This window comes from Numida meleagris, chromosome 1 (genome assembly GCF_002078875.1).
Source record: "Numida meleagris isolate 19003 breed g44 Domestic line chromosome 1, NumMel1.0, whole genome shotgun sequence".
NCBI classification, from domain to species: Eukaryota; Metazoa; Chordata; class Aves; order Galliformes; family Numididae; genus Numida; species Numida meleagris.
Window position 1 is genome coordinate 121184689 of NC_034409.1, and position 20720 is coordinate 121205408.

The window sequence follows — 20720 nt, forward strand, 5'->3', positions numbered from 1 at the left end:
AGAATTTAAGTTAGCAATACTTGGCCAGCGGGAAAAGACTGCTTTTTTTTGGTGCAGCTTTTAACAAATCTATATTGAACCACAAATAAAGCTGCTTTTTATTTGCATGACAGCCACCTAGCATAACTGAAGCTCTGATTAAGCAGAATGCCAAAAGGGGAAAACAAAGTATTTCCTTAAAAAAATAAATCAAAAGGTATCTTGGAAAGTTTTACATGATACAATGACAAACAATGTCTGCTCTGTTTCTGATGCAACCGTTTTGTGATTTTTTGGTTCAGCGGTAAAGCTAGCAATGAATTTCCAGCCTCCACCTCCACTTCTCTTAAGTGAATACTGTCCCCTTGGCTGTACCAACCAAACTCCGTACTGGGCACTCTGACAAAACCAGTGCAAGGTTAAGAGAGCTTCTCCCATTGCAGCACATTGTATGTTCTAGGAGCTCTTATACCAAACTTGAAAAATTCCACTGAAATTCCAATGTCCAGGTATTCAAAATGCCCGCAAGATCACCCCATAAGATAAAAGCCGGTCTCCTTCAAAAAGCAGATTAATTTAGAAACAGGTTCTGAGATTATCCAAACTTTCCTCTGAGTCCTGAAAATTGTGCTTCTGAATAAAGTCTTTCAAAACAACGAGGAAAAAAATAAACAGAAGTAATATTAGCCTTTCATCTTAGTTCTGTTGAGCCTCTAGACACAGTTAGTAAGAACTTACAGTTAGTTACCTGGATCTGAGAAGCATGCAGGTCCATGGTGATGATGTGGTCAGCCCCCGCAACTGACAGCATGTTGGCAACAAGTTTTGCAGAGATTGGAGCACGACTCTGAGAAATAAAGCACAAATATTTACATTATAAAAACATCTGGGCTAAATGCATGGAGTCAGATAATGAGCTACTTTTATTTCTTTTTCTTTAGAATAGCTGGAATCTAGGTATGAAGAGCTTCTTAACTTCAGCCAAACTAGCCTGTCAATAGCTACTCATGTCACTAGGACTTTTGATCAAGCATTTCTTCATCATACAGTAAAGCCTATAATCAATCCATGTAGGCAGAGGAACAAGCCCCCCACCTATTTATTTATTCTTCTTTGCAAATGCAGGCTTAATTGTTGGATATGATTAGTAATCTAGAACTACTAAAAGGGGCAGGGGAAGGGGTAGAAGAAAAAGCCTACAAAAAGAAAAAAACACAAAACAAGGAAGTGAAAAGAGAAAAGGAAGAGCAAAAATATAATTAACAAAATTAAACTCCAGAGCTTTTTTAAGCTGACATTGATGCAGAAGAAACAGTAATGTAAAAAGAAAAGAGAAAATCATGACTGGAAGATACCTTCCTTGTCAACTTTAAAGTTCTTTCAGACTTTTTAGCTATGTTGCCTTAAACAGCTTTGTCTGTAACACAAGCATTAAACAAAACCTTTTTTTTTCTTTTTACCCATCTTTAAATATGGCTGGTAGCTAGCACTAACATCATTAGGATAAAAACAGTTGTAACTGAGAAGTGGCATCTCACTATCAGACTTCAGGTTTTGATGGCAAGATATTTCCTCCTGTTACATTTCTTTATCAAATAGCCTCATTTAACCTCTGAGGAACACCATCCTCCTCCACATACAGTTATGGAGTATCTCTGCTCTTCTTCCGCTGATGCTCAAGGGCATCACCAAAAATAATCTGAACTACTGCTAATTAAAAGTGGATGCTATTTTGTCCATGTCATACCAAGGAGTCAGTATTTTCCTCAGAGCTTTTGTTAATTTAGATAGAAACTCAGCACTTCCATGTTTTAACGTGTGGATTGACAACATACTTCCAGGAAAGAGACCAAGTTACTGCATTCATTTTTATGGTTTGAAGTAAGTTATCATCACCATTAAGAAAATTCTTCACTTAGGAAATGACACTACTTTTGATGTTGTATTGACCAAAAATATTGTCCCCATTTGGTTTGTCTAAAAAACACTGAAGATGTGAATAGCAGCTAACACTTCCCTTTATCTCTGCAATCCATGTGCATATGGCTTCCATAAAAGTTTGCAACCACTACAGCTGCAGCAAACACGATTTTCTACTTAGTGAGGCCTATTCTGCTCCTCATTTAAGATCAATTCTATACGGATTCTGTTACATTCGAGTTGGCCAAAACTTTCTGGATATTTCTACCATTAGTAGTGGTGTTCTGGTTCATGTCATTCAAGTTCCTAATCATTTCAGTTCACCGTAGCAGCTCAAATTGACACTTCAAAGCTGGGCTTCATGATACTCAAACCTCTGGCAACATCTAACAGAACAAAGATTTAGTACCTACTCTTCAGACTCCATTGCCGCACGTTCTCTTATCAGTTCCTTGTGAAAGCATGGTTTGATGCTACAGCTGAAGTGGACTAAAGACAATGCTAAAAGCAGAAGTCTGCCCCCCCTGCTTATTCCACCTCTCCTTCCCAGGCTATAAGCTTTCTCTGTGTTGCACATTGGTACTCGTCTGAACCCAGAGCAGCCAGATGAGGAAGCTAAAGCAGAAGGGAAGATAGCTAACCAGGACCAGTCCTTCTGGTAGAAACCAGTAACTACTTCAGCCTAGTTGTTCAAGGCAAATTCCCATAAAAATAGTTTGCTATTTCTACTCCCAGGTAGCACAGTGAATTTCTTTTATTTTGTCCATTTCTGTTGAATGAGATTACCACTTAGCTTGTCTCTTGTGTAAATACCATGAGTATCACCAGCACAAATAAAACCCACAGCAACAACCACCACATTTCCTACACCAACTACAAAGGAATACATTACCAATTGGTACTTCTTTCAGCTGCTGGCCTTGCAGGCTGAATTCCAGAAGGAAGAACTTGAAAGTTTTACCACTAGGTAACTTGTTTTAGTAGACACGCACATCACAGATTGCCTACACGCTGGACATAGGGTCTTGGAGGGAAAGACAGCCAGACATCAAGAAAACCGGTTTCTCAAGGGTGGGCTAACAGGAGGTTAAGATAAATGAAGCGTGTGGCCATCTGACAGTTTACACAAAATTGTGCATTAAGAAATAAAACAAAACCAACACATCTGACGACATATTCAGAAGAATTTGTTTTAAATGGCTTACCCAGAAAGTAAGTTTTTTTTTATAATTATAAAATGATCCAAACTGAAGTTCATTTTAAAATCAAAGGAAGTATATTCATGAGAACCTCAGATAACCTGGCCTCATTATTCAGAAACTTGGATGACAAAGTTAGATGAGAACTGACGATTTTCTTTATATCTTAGAGAATTTGTGATGTTTGCTTCAGATGAGAAGAACACAAAAAGATTCGCTATATTAATTGTCTCATTTTTGATACAGTTTGAGATTAGTTTCAGAATTATAGGCGTGAAACAACATTAAATTATGTACAGAAACTAAATTGTAAAAAAAAAATAAATCACTGAGTTTTTAGTTCCTAAGCAAATTTCCCACTCACTTATAGAGACAATAATGTAAGTGATTTCTTCCTTTATGATGTGTTACAAAGTTATTTGCAATTTTTAAAATTACCAGGGGCAGAGGAAGAATCCACAAAGCTAATAAAAACAACCTCACAAGAATACCTATGCAAAGGAAAGTAAAAGGAGTCTGTCAAGATTAATGCTCTGTTGCCTTTAAGCATCTTATTACATTGTCTTGCTCAAAATGCATCACATGCAAACCAAACAAAAAAAACAAACCAAAACGGAAACAACAAAAACAACAGTCCAAGAAACTCCCAAGATTTATAACTGGAACTTTCACTTCCAAGAAAGCCAGTTGTGAAATGTATGGATACTGAACATTCGCTAATTTATTTATTACCTAAATTTATCATTTTGAAAATGAGGTAAGCTTTGAAGCTTCAGAAGTTGACATCAATAAACATCCAGGTAAATTTTAAGTCGAAGCTAGGACTTTTCTATTAGCAAATTATTCCACAGGATTAATGTCATGGCCCAGGCGAAACACAACTGAAATCAAGAAGTGAAACTGAAAATGTTTCCAGTTATATGTAATGTAACCCAGTAAGTTTCACCCTTTAAGGCCATATTAATGGAAATGCACAGAGTTAGATTTAAAAAAAATAAAAAAGAAAAGATACCTACCCAACGCTCCACGGCTCCCTTCTACAAATCAAAAAAACAAAGTTACATGAGCTGTAGAACACCAAACTCACCTGTCGCTATACTTCTAACATCTCACAGGCATCTCTGAAGCATTCTTCATAGATGTGTTTTTCCCCATGGCTTTGAAGGTTAGCGTAATTAGAGGATGCTTAAATGCAACCATGGTCAAAGCACCTGAGCTAATATTAAAGTAGCTAGTTTGTGTATCAGAAGTATTCTAGTTTATGGCACCACTTGATCATGTCTAAATCAAGTCATCAACTTCTCTAGGACTCCGGGCAAGCTTTTTTTTTTTTTTTTTAATTTCCTTTTTTTCCTTTCTTTCCACTTTTTTTTAAACCTCTGTTTCTTCAGCTACATAAGTGCAAAAACTTGCACAGATCACTACATTGCATTGCTGGAACTGTTGTTGACAGCCAAACTCTCATATATAGTTAGTCCAAGGCTTAATATTCACCATGGTGAATTACATAGGCCTTGCTCAGAATATTAAGTGCTTTACTACCAGGCCTTTTAGTTAAACAAATAAATCAAGACTTGCAATGTTTTCAGTCATCTTAACTCCATGAAGAATAAGGTGGTATTTCAAACAGCAAGGCCTCACTCCATTTAGTTCTTTGTGAATTGAAGTCAGCAATTTAAATCAGAATCCAGCAACCAGATAGCAAAGATAAGGCTTCACTTCATATTCAGACAAGTAACAGCAGTACCTTGGGCCAAAGAGAAGAAAATTCACTTATAACCATAGTAAGGAAACAGCAGGCACTGCACTGATGCTTCAAGCAGCTCACACAAAGCTAGACACAGGCCAAAGACCAAGTGATGTGATGCAATCCACCAGTGAGGGGAAGGATCTCGTGGTCAATAAGCTGCCTAATGTCAACATCTATATTATAGCTTTCTGTGCAACATGGAGGTTAACTACCAAGGTTAATTTCCCAAGACTACAAACATTTTCTCAATTGCAAAACAGAGGTTAAAAAAAAGGAAAAGAAAAGAAAAAGTTTGCCTAGAACTGCAGGATACTCCAATGGTATTTCAAAAGGCAATATGTTCCTAAGAAGAACACTGAACCACAACAGCATATGGTTTAACCATCCCTTGAAAGCTTGTCATGTGGATTTTGGGTATCCCTGACAAGCTATTACTTAGATGCACATAGAAGCTGGGACATGCTCATCCTTTTCTCCACACTAAAAGCTTTTATGATGGTCGAGCAGAACCTTTGAGTATTAATTTGGAAACAAAACCATACCAACTTCCTTCCCTTTCAAAGAAGAGTTTGTTTCCCTTCCAAGCTCATTTGATTAAAAATACACGCATCTTTCAGCACTCCTAGTCAAGGAGAGTATTAACCAACACAGAAACACAGCAAAATGAAGTTCCAAAAGATCTATGTGAAGAACAGGGAGCTACTACCTAACTCCTGAATTCAGTTTTCAGAAGCACAATATTAGTACTGTGTTAGAGAGCCTACACTTCAGACTAAATATACTAGAAAGTAATTTTTTGTTTTATTTACCTTTTCCATTAGAGGCTGAGAATTCTGCATTTTGTAATACCTGCAAGTATTTTTATCTTCTTCATTGTCAGTCTTGTTACATTTTATATAGATGAAAAAACCAGAACTTTCAGATTTTGCCCAGTGTACAAAGTGAAAAGGAAGGGGCAGGCCATTTATAGGAAGTATGAGCTGAGGAAAACTTTTTCAAAAGACAAGTACTGCAATTCAACTCTAAAAGCTGAATTTACACTTGTTAGTTCTTTTCAAGTGAATTTTGATGAAAGTAACATTCACGTAACATCAACTTTTTTCACGAAACATCAGGTTTTTTGTATATGTAGTGAAGACAGAAAAGTTAATTTTTTTTTAAATATTTTGTGGATTTTTAGAAAATTTTTAAAATCAAACTTGTTAGTGTCTTATTAATTTGGTTTAACTGGTACATTATTCATCAGTTACAGTAGACCAAATTCCGGGAAAGGACACTAAAAATGAGGAAAGTGTTTCAAGGGTTTCTACTCAATTTTTGGCCTTCATCAATTAAAAGTAATTATTCCAAATCATTACATACAGAGAAACATTTTTCTTTTCAGATCTGCTGTACAGTATAAATAGCTGTTTTCATTCATTATTCTTAAGTACTGCAGATTTAATCAGTTCCTTCCATTCGGCTCCATATACAGTAAAACCCACCTACAAAATGCTTACAGCACTCCAAATTTAAGATTAAATTCCATGCAATTGCATTAACCATATGTGTACTCTCTTCCTATATAGAGAGAAAAGAGAAAAAGGAAAGCTAGAATAAAGCAGGAATAGCAGTCCCACAAGGTGAGGTTTGCTAGCAGAATACTCTGCAATACCACACACATAGGATGTATATACTTTTTCAAACTGAAGGCCTAATCAGTTAGCAAAACATAGGCAAAAAAAAGTGTATTGTCTCACTTCAATCACTTGCAGACTATATAATTTCATATCACAGATAAAAATAAAGGAAGAGCAAAGGAAAAACATCTTACAAAACCCTAAAATGTTTATGAAAATATGCTTAATCTCATAGTTTTGAAGGAAGAAGCTCAGAAAGCACTTCAGAAATTACACATTTCTTACCTACCTTGTCTTTCTTATCTTGCCTGGCATATGGAAAACATGGAATTACTGCAGTGACTCTGGAGGATGATGCAATCTTGCAAGCATTGATCATGATGAGCAGTTCCATTAAGTTGTCATTTATTTCTCCGCAGCCACTCTGGATAATATACACATCTTCTCCTCTCACACTTTCACCAATCTCTACACTGAAAGAGTAGAAGATGACCATTTAATCACTACAATTACAGGAAGAGCATTATTAAATAACAGACAAATAGCTTTATTTTAACAAACATTTGTAGGTTTATACCCATTTAGAGTAAGATTTTGGTTTTTTAAAACATAGGTTTGGACAATTTTTCCCCTTGATACAGTCTATGTCAATAGAAGCCAGTCTAAAATTTACTTCAGCCTAAAAATAGAGCGTTATTTTCTACTATAAAGACTCAAGTAAATTCAAGATATCATTGCTTTTTAGGAGACAAAAGTATCAAATTCTCCTTGAAAAAAATATCAGAATTTAGAAGTTAAAAGGCACACTATGGTATCTAAGCAAGGTATTAAAAAAAAAAAAAAGAAGAAAAAAAAAGAAAACCTTAGCCAAAAGCTAAGATGCCTGTTCATCAGCAGCTCAGTACAGCCCCAAACTTACCACATTTTGTCAGCTGCTCGGTTTGTTCTATTTGAGCTCATGTACTTATGCTGGCATCTAGGAGTTACTTTACTCTTCCATAGATTTCAAGGCAAGTTCTGGCACTGATCATTGTTCATGCCACAAAACTCAAAATACAGCTTATAAATTAAGAGGAAAATTCAAACAGAGCAGCTGAATATGAATTCTTTTTCCATTCTAGATCAAATAAACACAAATCTACTGTTGAATCATACTCAATTTTCACACCTGTTACTCAAAAAAATTACTTACAAAAGTAGCAGACTAACCTGTGTTTTCCTCTGAATCCAATCAAAATACACAGAAATGAGGTGATCAGGTCTTTCAAACCCATCCTACCACAAATTAGTCTAAATCATTGAAAGCTGAAATATCTTGGGCCCTTATTTGAAAGGTTAAGTATTGAACCAAGACAGATATAAGCAAAAAGCTCTAGCTGGAAATCATCCAAATGGCCCAGATATGCAGAAAATGGTTTCTCTGACACATTCTTCAACACTGAGGCTTGTTCTAGTCAAGCATAGTCCAAACAGCTTTAGTTTATCAGCTTCCAGGGTGCTGTGCAAGACCATTAGCTTTTTGTAACTGCAGAACACAAAGGAATTAACTGCTTAAGAACATCTTAATGACATGCAAACATTTGATTTATTACCATCATGATAGTTGAGAGCAGTATGACTAGTCACATTCTGAAAGCTGCCACAAAGTACCTGTCAGAGAGAGAATGCTTGTCCCTTTGAAGGTGTGCAAAACAGAATCAAATTAAACTGCAGTGAACAGACCGTGCTGATTTAAGTAGCAGCCATTATTTTGTTTCCCCCTCATTGAGCAATGTGCAGCTTCATGCTGAGCACTGAAAGATTGAGTCTTGTGGAAAATACATGTGATCGTGCAATTAAAGACAGTATCGTAAATCAGATGCAGAAGGCAATATACAAGCAACCTTCCTTCATACTCATGTGACCTGGGTGCTTTATTTTGCAATCTTAATAACTCTAAATCTAATTTTCTGTCCATCTTCCTCCTGGCTACTTGAGCCTGCTCTACTATCCATGCCCATACTTGCGCCTGTTCTATTATCTACACCCATTCAGCTGTAGCCTCTGACTCCTTGTATTAATAGTGGCCCTCTCCTAATTTAAACTATTTATAAAAACTTTTTATAAAACTATTTATCACTCCAATTACATACTCTCATCCCAATGTTCAGTCTCTGTCTCATTGCACTAATGCATCTCTTTCACCTCCCTGTTTTTACATCATTACATTAATTCTCACCTTCTTCTGCTCTCAGTTTTTATTCAAATCAATGTATTTCCATTTTCTATTTACCTATGTACCATCAAGAAGGCCACCAAGATCACTAAAGAGAGAATGAGTGGCTCCATGCCATCAGCTCTCCTACTCCCAGAACAAACTATAAAAAGGATCCTCTCTTCATCTCCTTAATTTAATAAGTTTTCACCTAAGGATGTTACCAACACAGTTTCTTATGACCAAATGAAAACAGAACATCAAGTAAAGATTAGGATCTCCGGGAGGACAGAGATGGTCAGTAACAGTGCCATCTTCAGATAGCTCAGTGGTAACCTTTCCAACCTTTTGAGGCTTCCATCAAGGTGGAGAGATGAAACTTTGTGGTTATACAACTGTTACACTTTTTTTTTTTTTTTTGCTGAACAATAGTGCTATTCAGAGAAAAGTGTCTAAAATATTTTTGAAATTCTAAATATTTTTCTAGCTTGATTTTTATTCAACACTATTTAAGTTCAGACGGATGCTAGAGCATGTAGTTCCATGACTAGAAGAAACTGCTGGCCTTAATTAGAAGCCCTGTGCAGTATTGATCTGTTGGAGTACCAGACGTTCAATTCCCAGATTAAACAAAATTAAGACACCCGTCATTTCTTCTGATCTCAGAAATTCAACTCTGAGTAAAGCATCGACCCATTATCTTGCGTATGCAACTTCAGTCACCATTGGTGATTATGGCTATTATTGTGAGGAGGCTTAAGAAAAAACAAAATCATCACTTGACTTGGCACTTGCACAAAATCGCTAGAAGCAAGTGCTGTCACATATCAAATCTTTGGAATAGGTTTGAAGAAGACCACCAGCATACAGAAAAAGCTCTACGACAGATGTTTCAACTCAAGACTGTGAAGTTACTCTTCTGTTCTTGATGTTAACCTAGGAACCACTACAAAGGAGAAGTAACTAGAAAGCAACAAAGAAAATACTGCCAGTTCTATGGGAGAATATTATTGTAATGACAAAGAATGGCAGTAAACAATTTCAGAACATGCAGAAAAAAATGTAGCCACTAATTTCATTGATGTGCTATGTAATAGGAACAAGCTTTGCTGAAAAGCAAAAATATATGATTTTAATGTTCATTATATACACAAAGAACACTGGATTTATAACACACTGAAATGTTTACTCCTTTAAAACAGTCATTTCTAAGCACCCCACTAAGAAATAACAGGTTTCAAAAGGGCAGGGAATATATTTCAAGATAAATATAGATCTGGTTGATAGAACGGCCCTGAAGCGATGCTTCTTCCGCTGTCATTAACCACTATCTTTTCAATGTCCTTGGGCTTGGGATAACTTTTTCATCTTGTAAACAACTTAGAAAAGTGTTGTTACTTCATCTCTTGGTGCATTTCTGAATTTTTTGCTTATGTTTTTCAGGTTGGAATGACATACATACTCAGCGCACAGAAATGTGAACTTACCTATCTATCTGTATATTTTTCCTCACGGACACAGAAGGTATATGCAGATTAAAATAAACCAAGTTTAAATTAATACTTGTATATAGCACTCAGGAGCAACCTAACTATAGCTGCCAGAGAATAACAATATAATTATTGCACAAATCTCCTCCCAATCAACTAGAGATGACAACAGATTAGTTTCTCTCACTGCCTACCTTATTAAAGTCAGGTATTGAGAGCTATTGCCTAGACTCAACCAACTGCTGCTTACCTCTACTATTTTAAAATTTTTATTATTTATTTTTAAACACTCAGGTCTGAACAGGCAAACAGTAAGACACTATCGACTACAGTATCAAATATTGTTATCAAGTATCTTAAATTTCTGTTAAAGACCATAATGAGAAGATGCAGCAGGCATCTTCATGCTTGTTATCATATTAGCATCGCTACTAGATTCCATTTCAGCTATCTGTATCATGACCTAATTAACTGTCAATACACTCGGGGCCGTTGTTTGAACAATTTCCCATAGTGAGGGCACAGAGGAAGGACACAAGAACAAGCTATTGCCTCAAGATTACAAGCTTTGTTTGTTTTATGCAATTAAATCAAATTCAGCTATTTGGCAACAGTTTACATAAACTTTTCATTCAAAAAGAGTAAACAGAACCTGTACATTAAAAGCCCTGATATCACCTAATTGTGTTTTAAAGGATAAACTACACAGATTAATAGCCCACAAAGTTGACTAACTTGATTTGACTCAGTTGCATGGAATCCACAAGCACATGCTGCTAACCAGGAAAGATGAGTGCAAGACATGACATAATGAAAAGCAAGTTTGAGTGCTGATGCCCATTTTCAAAGACTGATTCCAGAGCTCAATTTAAAAAGTAGGAACTGAGGCATATTTTAAACCATATGCTAAGGAAAAGCTTCAAGAATGACTTGTATACAAAAATATTTAAATGGCTGAAACATTCACGAAGCAAAAATCAAAACTGGGGTAACAGCAGGCTGAGCTACAGCACGCTCTCAACTGAACTAATAGCAATGGGAATTTTAAATTTGTGCATTGTAACTCAGAAAGACGTTGCAGGGAAACAAGTATGCAAAGCCACACTAAATGGGTAAATAATACGAGTCAGTGACTAGGATTCAGTCAAAAAATCGATATTGTGCAGTTAAGGGGCTCCATGTAGTTCCTAAAGAAAAAAATACTATAACAACAGGTGAGTTTTCTAGCAATACTTGTAATAAATAAGTTTTGTCAACCAATGTAGGTGGCAACAAGATAGCTCTGTACTTCAGACATTTTTAGGAACCACGGATACCAACAAAATTTAGGGTCTAGAGTTCTCACACAGTGTGCAAGAAGAATCGATACCTCAAAAGCAATCCAAAAAAATCCACATACTGAATCCGCAAGTCATCAGAAAGCATCCAATAGGAAGCGCTAAGCAGAGGGGTGTGCGTGAACTCTTACCTTTGTGAACAAATTTGCAGAGCAAAGTCTTTAACGCAAGACCTCCAATTTACTGAGCAAATATTTTAACTGCCATGATGTTATATAATGAAACGGATACCAGTATAAAATAAAAATGTCAGATTCATGAGATCTGCCTCCACCAATTATCAGGTCCTGAAGAGATGCAGAGCTGCTTGATCAGCTGAGTGCAGCGGTGTGCTGCAGAACACAGCTGAGAGGGTGCTGAAAGCAACTGCAGGACAGTGGAGCTCCACAGGGGTTACATCAGTCTGGCTGGTTTGGGGACAGGCTACAGTGAGATTTTTCTCCCTCACAGTACACGAGCTGAGATTTCAGGAAAAATCCTGAATTCCTAGATGCTAGAACTTCCTTTGAAAATAGCACATGAAAAAAATCAGGTCATTTAAGTTGTAGATGCTTTTAAATTCCGTTTGGGAGAGTGGATGGGGAATCCCAGTCTCTCCTTTCCAGCTATTTTGCTGCTCACTCCCATCCTCTGCACTGTGCATAATTATTTAAGAAGCAGAACATCAGAGCAGCAAACAAACAAGAACTATGGTGCTTTTACTGTAATTATCCCACATCTCCTGGCACCCACGTTCCCTCTTCAGCTCTTGGCTCTCTCACTGTGATTAACAGTTCCAAGACCAATCTCCAAATAGATTTTCATTTCCAGCTGTCCCTGTCCTAATGGTGGATACGAACCAAACAAGCAATCTCTTCTTCTTCTCCCCCCCCCCAGTTTCACGCGTTTGGCCTCCATAAGCACACAATATACAACAAGGTCAATAATGCAGAAGTTTCAAACCAGGAGCTTTCAAGGAGTTTTAGGCCTCTTTGTAATTCTGAGCTACTAGCAATACAGTATGCTAGCACATTCATTGTATCTTGAGTTCCCTAAGCAAAACATGTAATCTGGAAAAAATTCTTACCCTAACCATCCACATTAGTAAAAAGCATTTCTCCAGTCTCACTGTGCTCTCTATAATGTGAGGTGGGAGTGAGAGACCCATCCGACTCAGCCACCCCAAGCAGAGTGTGACAACCCAAGGTGTGAATCATTTCCTAAGTACTTGGGCTGTATAAAGAGAGATACATGTTCCACAATACCCCAAATCCTACCAACTTCAGCTGACTGAATGGCTGTTTACCACTTGAACTCACATCATGACTAGAGATCTACAGCAGAGCCCAAAGGAACGGGAAGAATACCAAAGTCGTGTTCCAGATATATATAGTAACTGCAAGAGAAGAGTTGGAGTACACCAAGGGGGAAAAGGGAAGAAAATGCTACAGCCTGTGCTCAAAAAAAAGATCTCAGCCATTTGAATTGGGTATCCATGGAATGTAGCACTAATAAAGTTTTGAGGTTTGTTCTTAATTTATTTACTTTATGTAACAAACTGATGTCATGATCCTATTTTGTCTGAAACAGGGTCATTCATCCTTGTAAAAAATGACTGAGAAAGCATTAGCTATTTTCTCCTCAATTCCATGATTAAAACTGGTAACTTGGACTAAAATGTACTCACAAACAAATGGCCCTCATATCAACAGCAGAGCTGTTTTCATACAACATGCAATGTTTCTCTGTAGATAATACATGCTCCTCTGTAAAAGTTGGACCACATACACTTTAAGTAGATGATTCCAAAATAACCCAGCTCCAGCAGCCAAAAAAGCTGCAGACGGATAGCCTCCAAATTCACTTCAGTTCCCTTCCCCCTGAGCCAGCTAAGACCTGAAGGACTGACTTCAGTTTGGAAGTGAGGAAACTCATAGGAACGAGTGGCAGGTAACTCCTTCTCTGGGAAAAATGTGTGTGAGAGGATGTTACCTATGACTCCAATTTCTCCATTTTGAGAACAAGTATTTCAAATAGAGAGTTAAATTAAATAGCCTTTAGAAAACTAAACATACAGAGTTATACATGAATCAGAATCACAGAACCGTCTGGGTTGGGAGGAATCTCTGGAAATCATCTAGTGCCACCTCAAACTAAAACTGGTTCCCCACAGTAGGGTTGCACAGGAAAGCATCCAAGTAGGTTTTAAATACCTCAAAGAAGGAGATTCCAGAACCTCACCATACAATGTATTTAAGTGATGTACAGTGTCATTTAATTATGTATCGATTGCAATCAGGTGCCTCCTCAGTGTCTCTGGAGACAATTTTGTGAAAACAACATGTGTGTTTACATGTTTCTGTTATATATCTGTCAAACACAGTTTCATGTTGTGCCCGTTTAACAGTTTCATTCCTGCCCTCTTGCTCCAACCTTCCATAACTGCACTGATGGCAGTTGCTAGTGGGGATCTGAAGACAAACTAAGCTCCCACTGCAGCCCCAGCATTTTACTGGAAGTGAGAAGGTGGTGCCAACCAAGTTTTGGAGACAACACAGTAGCCAGCACACACAGTTTACATAAAAGCTTTATTTAAAAGAATTATCTTCCACAACCAGACATTACTTAGGAGCTCTCTTCCAGCTTTATTTAAGGTTGGCTGCTCTGGTAGCTGAAGAAAAGTATTTCCATATTGTTTAGATAGAAAAAGGAAAAGAAGTGGAGGATGACAGACATCCATCAATGCCACCTGTGATTTCCTTGACTTCCTCTAGCACAGAGATGACATTTCTTAGTTCCAAATCTGCTGGAATATTGAATGACTGAAGAACATGAGAACAGGGATATTGACAGATACCCTAGTCTCAGTATAAATTATGATGAGCATTTCCAATTTTAAGTTTTCCTGAAGTTGATAAGGCACCTGCTCATTTGTCAATAGCAGCCCTATCCTTGGCTAACCTCAGGGTTTAGTTCTTCAAGATCACTTGCATCTGCCAAGAGTTGGGACATAAAACATCTCTGAGCTGAAATATAATGTAAAATCCTTAACGACTCTTTCCCTGCACTTCATTCTGCAAGCCAGACTAAATGAAGTTTTCAAGCAAAAGGCTTCCAGCTTGGACCCCTTAGCACATATTTAAGCCTATGCCTGCACACATTTATCAATATACACATAATTCAGAGTTACTTTTAAGATAATGCAACAAACAGCAAAACCGAGGTTTTTAACAAAAGGTGAATCTTCTCTGAAACTTGCTAGCAGATCTGACAAAGCAAGAGTTAGTTAACCCTCAGGCCCCGGCTTATCTATTTGCCCAGGGTTCTGCCCCTACAGCCACCGGAAGGTTTAAGGTTCTTCAAGTTCTTTAACTATTAGGTTATATTATTCCACAACAGTGGAAATTAACTTATTCATAAACCTCCAAATACAACTTTTTAAACAATCGTTTTTAATATAGGAAGAAAAATTACTGTTTATATGCACACTAAGAACCTTTGCTAAGGAGACAGTATGATAAACTAGAAAATGAACACTGCAGCGCAAATATTTTATAAATTTTAGCTGTAGTTTAATTGCAGATACATTGTACAGGAATTCTGAAAAGTCTACAAAACTGAAAGGCCAACATCCTGAAATAAGCTGCTACAGAAAATTGAAAAGATTACCCACTCAAAATTTACAATATAGCATATAGTGTAGGTACAACTGTATCTGCTGAAGGGGAGACATCACCTTCATTTCAGAATCTGAGAAGCATGAAGCTGTACAAGAAAATAAACTCTAAAGAGTTTTAAGTTCTTGAGGGAGGGGAAAAAGAAACAACAAAAAAGCATGCCTGCCTAGCAAAGTTGCAACAGAAGCAACCAGAAATAATTGTTAGATTAGATTCTTTCTTCATATCTATACCACAATACGTCCCTACTTGCCCATGAAAAATAAACTGGCATTGCTAGATTAGCCAAACCATTTGACATTTTGCAGCCACCACTACCTACCCACTTGATGGCAGAGGCCAATATTGCTCACCAGGAAAAATAACCAGAATGGCAGACAAGAGTTTATTCCATCCTGATGCCTGGCATTTAATTCACTTGCATCAAACTAGATAGGCAAACATCGGGGATAAGTTCTACCATGCATGAAATCTAAATCAGAGAATCTCTGTCTAAAATATAGCAAGCAGCAGAACTGAAGAGTCTCTGGAGAGGAAACAAACAAACAAAAAAAATAAGAAGTTAGCATGAAAATCACGCAATCAAATATAAACAAGTGAAGTTTTATCATGCAGAAAAGAGATGAAAGAGCAATAAAGTGATCATGGGGTTGGAAAGAGTTGAGATTTAAAGCTTCACTTAATCAGGAATGAAGAGAGTACGAGCGTGCAAACATCAGGTGGTGTAAACAGTGGTGGAAGAGGGTTTAAAGTACTGCCAGTAAGCATAAGTAGTACAAGAGCAAGTTACTAGTAATAAAAAAAAAAAACACCACAGACAGAACAGAACAAAGAGCTTTGTGAGAGCAATTTCAGAACGCAACACATTAATCTTCCACAGAAAACAACAAAAACACATTTGTTTGGGAAATTCATAACAAGAACAGATGAAAATAAATATACAAAAATCTCAGAGGCTAGCCAGCTACTTAAGAGTTGGAAACTGGTGTTTCAGAAGCAGGTAAAAGCCTAGTCTCGTATATAGAATCAGACAATGTTTGAGGTTGGAATGGAACTCTGAGGTTCATCTGCTCCAGCTCCAGACCCTGTCCGTGCAGGACACCAGAGCAGAGTGCCAGGCCCATGGCCATGGGGCTCTTGGAGATCTCCAAGGAGGAGAATGCACAGCCTCTGGGCAGCATGTGTCCTCTCTATGCACCTACAAATAATGCTTCAGGTGTTTACAGACACTGATAAGACAGATTGCTCTGAGTCTCCTCCAGGCTGAACAGCTCCAGCTCTCCTCCCAGGAGAGGCACTCCAGCACCTCAGCACGTTGGTGGCTCTCCGTTGGGCTCCCACCAGTACATCCATCTCTCTTGTACTGGGGAACCCAAAACTGCAACCAGCACTTAGCAATGCTGAGTAGGATGGAAGCATCACATCTTTTGACCTGCTGGCAATACTTTGCCTAAGACAGCCCGGGATGCCGTTAGCCTTCTTAGCAGCAAGGGCACACTGCTGGCCAGGAAGCCAACCCGCTTGCACCTTCAGCAGTAACAGGCAACACAACGACTGCACCACGCACATGCGGGACTCAAGAACAGGTCACGCACAGGAGCTAGAAACGACCCTCAAGCACTACCGACGGGAAACAAGCCTGCTCGCAACCCCTGCCCGCACCCACACAGCGCTCCGGCGGCCAACGGCAGGTGACGGCGCTCAGGGGCCGTGGGCGGGGAGAGGCGGCTCGGCGCGCCCCCAGCGGCCGCCGCCGCGCCACGCACCTGGTCTCTTGGTTGCTGAACTTCTTGGTGACCACCTTGCCCAGCTCCAGCCCCAGGCGGTCGGCCACCCGCTGGGACAGGTCGTGGTGGGAGCTGCCGCTGAACAGCACGATGTTCGGCATGGCAGAGGACTACGGCGAGCGAGCAGAGCTGCGGCCAGGGCAGAAAGAGAGCGAGGCTCCCCCGGAGCGGGGTCAAATAAGCGGCGACGCGGGACCGCCCCTGTCCTGCCGGGAGCGGGAGAGCCGGGGCGGGGCGGGGAGGGGCGAGACGGGGGCAGATGCTGAGGCCGATGTAGGTGATATGGCAGTAGAAGCTGAACTTTCCCACCAATATTCCGTTACATGTTGTTGCCGTGTGACAGACGGCAGCAGAGGGGCAAAATGACACAATGGCATCTGACATGGAAGGGCAGATGAAGCAAAAGAGGTGGAATCTAATTCCTCCGTGTGGAAACAATAGCACCCACTGACATTCATTGACGTTTGCTGAATGTTGGCAGAGGCCAACCACTGGATGTGAGCACAGTGAGGGGTGGGTGGTGAAACACTCTCCAACAGTAGGTCACCTCCTTTGGTGCAGATTTTTATGAGCATGGTATGCAGTCTCTTCTTCAATGCTGTCAAAAATGCAGAGCTAATGGTAGTGATGACATCGAAAAATAGCATTCTGTAGGTGAGAATTTGCTCTATCAAATGATGTTACTGTGCTCTTTATGACTTGTCATTTCCATGGAAATAAATAGGAGGCATTATTTTTGGAGCGACCTACGTAGTATTTGCTACCAGAGATGTCCCTGAATAACCCGAATTTGGTGCTATAAATATGCCATTTATTTTCCACTAGCGTGTTTGTGTTTCTCAGTTGTTGCTTAGAAATAGGCTCTACCTACAAACTGCTGTCAGAATAGTGAACAAAGACAAGAAGGTGTTAGGTTACAGATGAAGAAATTTTGCTTGTATGTAGAAAAATAAATGGATCGCACAGGGTAAGTGATTTAACCACATCATTTTTCCCGACTTAAGCAAACCTTTCCTTGGAGGAGCAGAGTCATGAACATAATGCTTAGTAATGCTCTGTGGTTGGGATCACTCATCAGATAATCCCCAGCACTGCATAGTTCATCTTCACAGACAGTTTTAGAGCTGGTCAAGAGGTCCTATCAAAGTAATTTTTCAACTGTTTAGTGGATTTTCAACAAAACTGAATTTCTGAAAAGGTTTTCTTTCTTTTTTATCTTTTCTTTTTCTTCTAGTAAGGAACTATCTCCATCAAAAAAAAAAAAAATTAATTCCCAAAAAAAGAAATGTGAATATATGTCCCAAAGTGAATGTTTTAACCAGTGGCTGAGTAATAAATAGTTTGATGTAAGGAGCTAGGAGTTAATAGTTTGAGTGCCATTCTCTATGGTCTAAGCCATCCAGCCAGGGCCAGGTATTTCTACATATCACAAATGTTTCTTGCTAAGTACTGCTTAATTGCAGAGGCAGCATATATGAACAGGGGGCACAGCTATGGGAAGGATAAGTATCGACTTCCCACAACGTAACTTCAGAATCCATTTCAGTATTTGATACATTGCCAAAAACCTCTGTTGAAATGATCACCTTTTTGCCCTCTTCTATGTTTCGTCTTTATGCAGTAAAAAAGAAATGGATTTAATTGTTAACATCATAGATCCATAATAAAATCTGAAAACTTGTTTCTTCCAGTTCATCCCTTATCTTCAACAACTACTTCTGTAGCTACATTTTGTTCTGAGTTACTTGCTCTGACTTTTGCCAGCTATCCTGACTGATTTCATTGTGATTTTTAATATTGGTTATTCTAAAATATTCATTTTCTGTGGCAGGAGATCTCAGCTTTCATGAATGCTGCAGGTTTCTATGGCGTGCTAAAGAAAACTGGCTGGTATGACCTCAGAATCATCAGAACTGAAAGCACTGCCAGACAGGAAAGGGTGATTTAGCTTCAAAATACCTTAACTGTAGAATCAAAACACTAGAACTGGAAAAAAAAAGGCTATCGAAGCAACTTGGGGTTTTTGTACTTTTTGTATCACAATGACTTCTGACCACATACTTCTTCTAAATTACAAAATATCTTTACTTGGGAAATAACCTGTTGGTGAAAAAATAACAGTGTTTTAAAAGAACAGACAAAACCCATATTGGTTTTCCAATATTGTAATCTGAATATCAAGCTATTCCTTTCCATCCTTTCACGGGATGGAAATTCACAGAAATTCCATTGGCCATTTTTTGCCCTTAGTTACAGCACTTAAATGTCAAATGTTAACTAACCATGGCTCCAGCCTCAAAAGAGCTGATCGTGAAAATCTATGATTTAAAATGAACAGTTGCAGGTTATTTTATTTGTCATGTGCATTTTTAACAGTGTATATTTGGGTCACAATTTAAAGGTATTCTAATAAACAGCAAATATCAGAGGCTTTGATCTGAAATAGCAGCAGGAGCTGCCATTACACATGTCTAAATGTATTATCACTGTGTTGTGTGACCTGTTGTTCTTTTTTCTTCAGATGCCGATCTGACACTTCCAGAGCTTGCAAAAACATACGTTCCTAAATGCATAATGCCACCAAGTATAACATTTTGTCAAAAGACCCCTATTCATATTCCCCAGTAACTCAACCTGTTCTTCATAATCTTGGCCACCTACTGCTCCCAGAATGACCCAGATGTTCCCAGCTTCCACCTATCTCCAGCCACCTCCCCTGTTTTACTCCAATTCCCTATTGCTTCCTTGTTTAGCTACATGACTATGTGATTCTCCGATTATTTCTAATGTTACCTCTAGATATTTTCTGAATACTGAATATTTCAGCTGCTGCTACTCTTTCCAATCCACGCTCTGTGATTCATCTTCTAGAGGAATCTCTTTGATCATTCAGCTCTGCTTCTCTTTATCAGTAGATACAGCTCCTGCTCTCTCACCTACTTTATTCTGTTTTTTAAAAAAAAGCTTATTGTGCTTACATGCAGTCTGAAGGAAGACACTAAGGGAAAACACTCTCATAAAGTTCTCCTAATGCAGATCACAACACTTGTTTCTTACCTTTGGTCATCTATCTTCTAACAAATGGCACCTATACAATGCACGATCAGTGGAGAGACTGGAAATAATTTTCAAACTGCAAGCTATACATATAGTCTTAACTATACACTATTTGCTGCGTATGTTATGACATTTCCATGTTAATAACCTAGAATGTTTTTAGACCCCCTACTTACCTCTGATGTTCTTCTTCTCTAACAGATCTTCTCTTAAACTGCCTTTAACTGAGCAATAGGAAATGTCCTTTGGTGCCGATAAAATTTGAAAACTTATTACTGTTTTTTTCCAGTCTGAGCTCTAATGGTTATGTTTCAACTACAGTATGCAATCATTTCATTATTCTTGCAGTTATGACAGGCTCTCAAACTTTTGCATATATTTCATGTTATAATGCTGCAGTTTCCTCAAAGTGCCTTCCTGGACTGTCATGTCTGAAAAGCTACAGTCTGGGATATGCACATTGTCTTGAGCATCAATTGTCTACCATGCAACGATAGGGAAAATCTCTACTGAATGTAGTTTTGTAGGTACTGTAGATATTGTTATGGAGGAAAGAGTCAGACTAGCTGGTTTCTTAAAATCCTTTTAGAGTCTCGTTTCCTGTAATGCTACTATTATTCTAGATTTTGTTAGGAGTTTCTTATGGGTTTCACAGTAATACAATTCCTGATCATTTAGACTTTTTCCGTACTAAGATATCGTAGAGTCATGACATTTTGTTCCTATTTTAAT

The 20720-nt window shown here is 38.4% G+C and overlaps 1 protein-coding gene and 1 long non-coding RNA gene across 4 annotated transcripts in view; one reads left to right on the top strand and one right to left on the bottom strand.

Annotated features, from left to right (window-relative positions):
* LOC110405327 overlaps positions 1-11629 on the top strand; it is a 25198-nt gene extending 13569 nt beyond the window's left edge. Inside the window, exon 3 of the long non-coding RNA XR_002442807.1 lies at positions 10105-11629. This is a non-coding gene — a long non-coding RNA (uncharacterized LOC110405327). The remainder of the gene's footprint in view (positions 1-10104) is intronic.
* PRPS2 (phosphoribosyl pyrophosphate synthetase 2) overlaps positions 1-17631 on the bottom strand; it is a 24649-nt gene extending 7018 nt beyond the window's left edge. The window contains exons 1-4 of one of the 3 annotated variants that reach the window (XM_021410517.1): positions 16911-17631; positions 6757-6940; positions 4115-4135; positions 728-826 (exon numbers count right to left, since the gene is read on the bottom strand). In XM_021410517.1, coding sequence (XP_021266192.1) covers positions 728-826; positions 4115-4135; positions 6757-6940; positions 16911-17032 — 426 coding nt within the window. In that variant the 5' untranslated portion in view covers positions 17033-17631. Of the gene's footprint in view, positions 1-727; positions 827-4114; positions 4136-6756; positions 6941-7676; positions 7937-16910 lie in introns of those variants that run through there. The other 2 variants (XM_021410535.1, XM_021410527.1) reach the window with 2 other exon arrangements.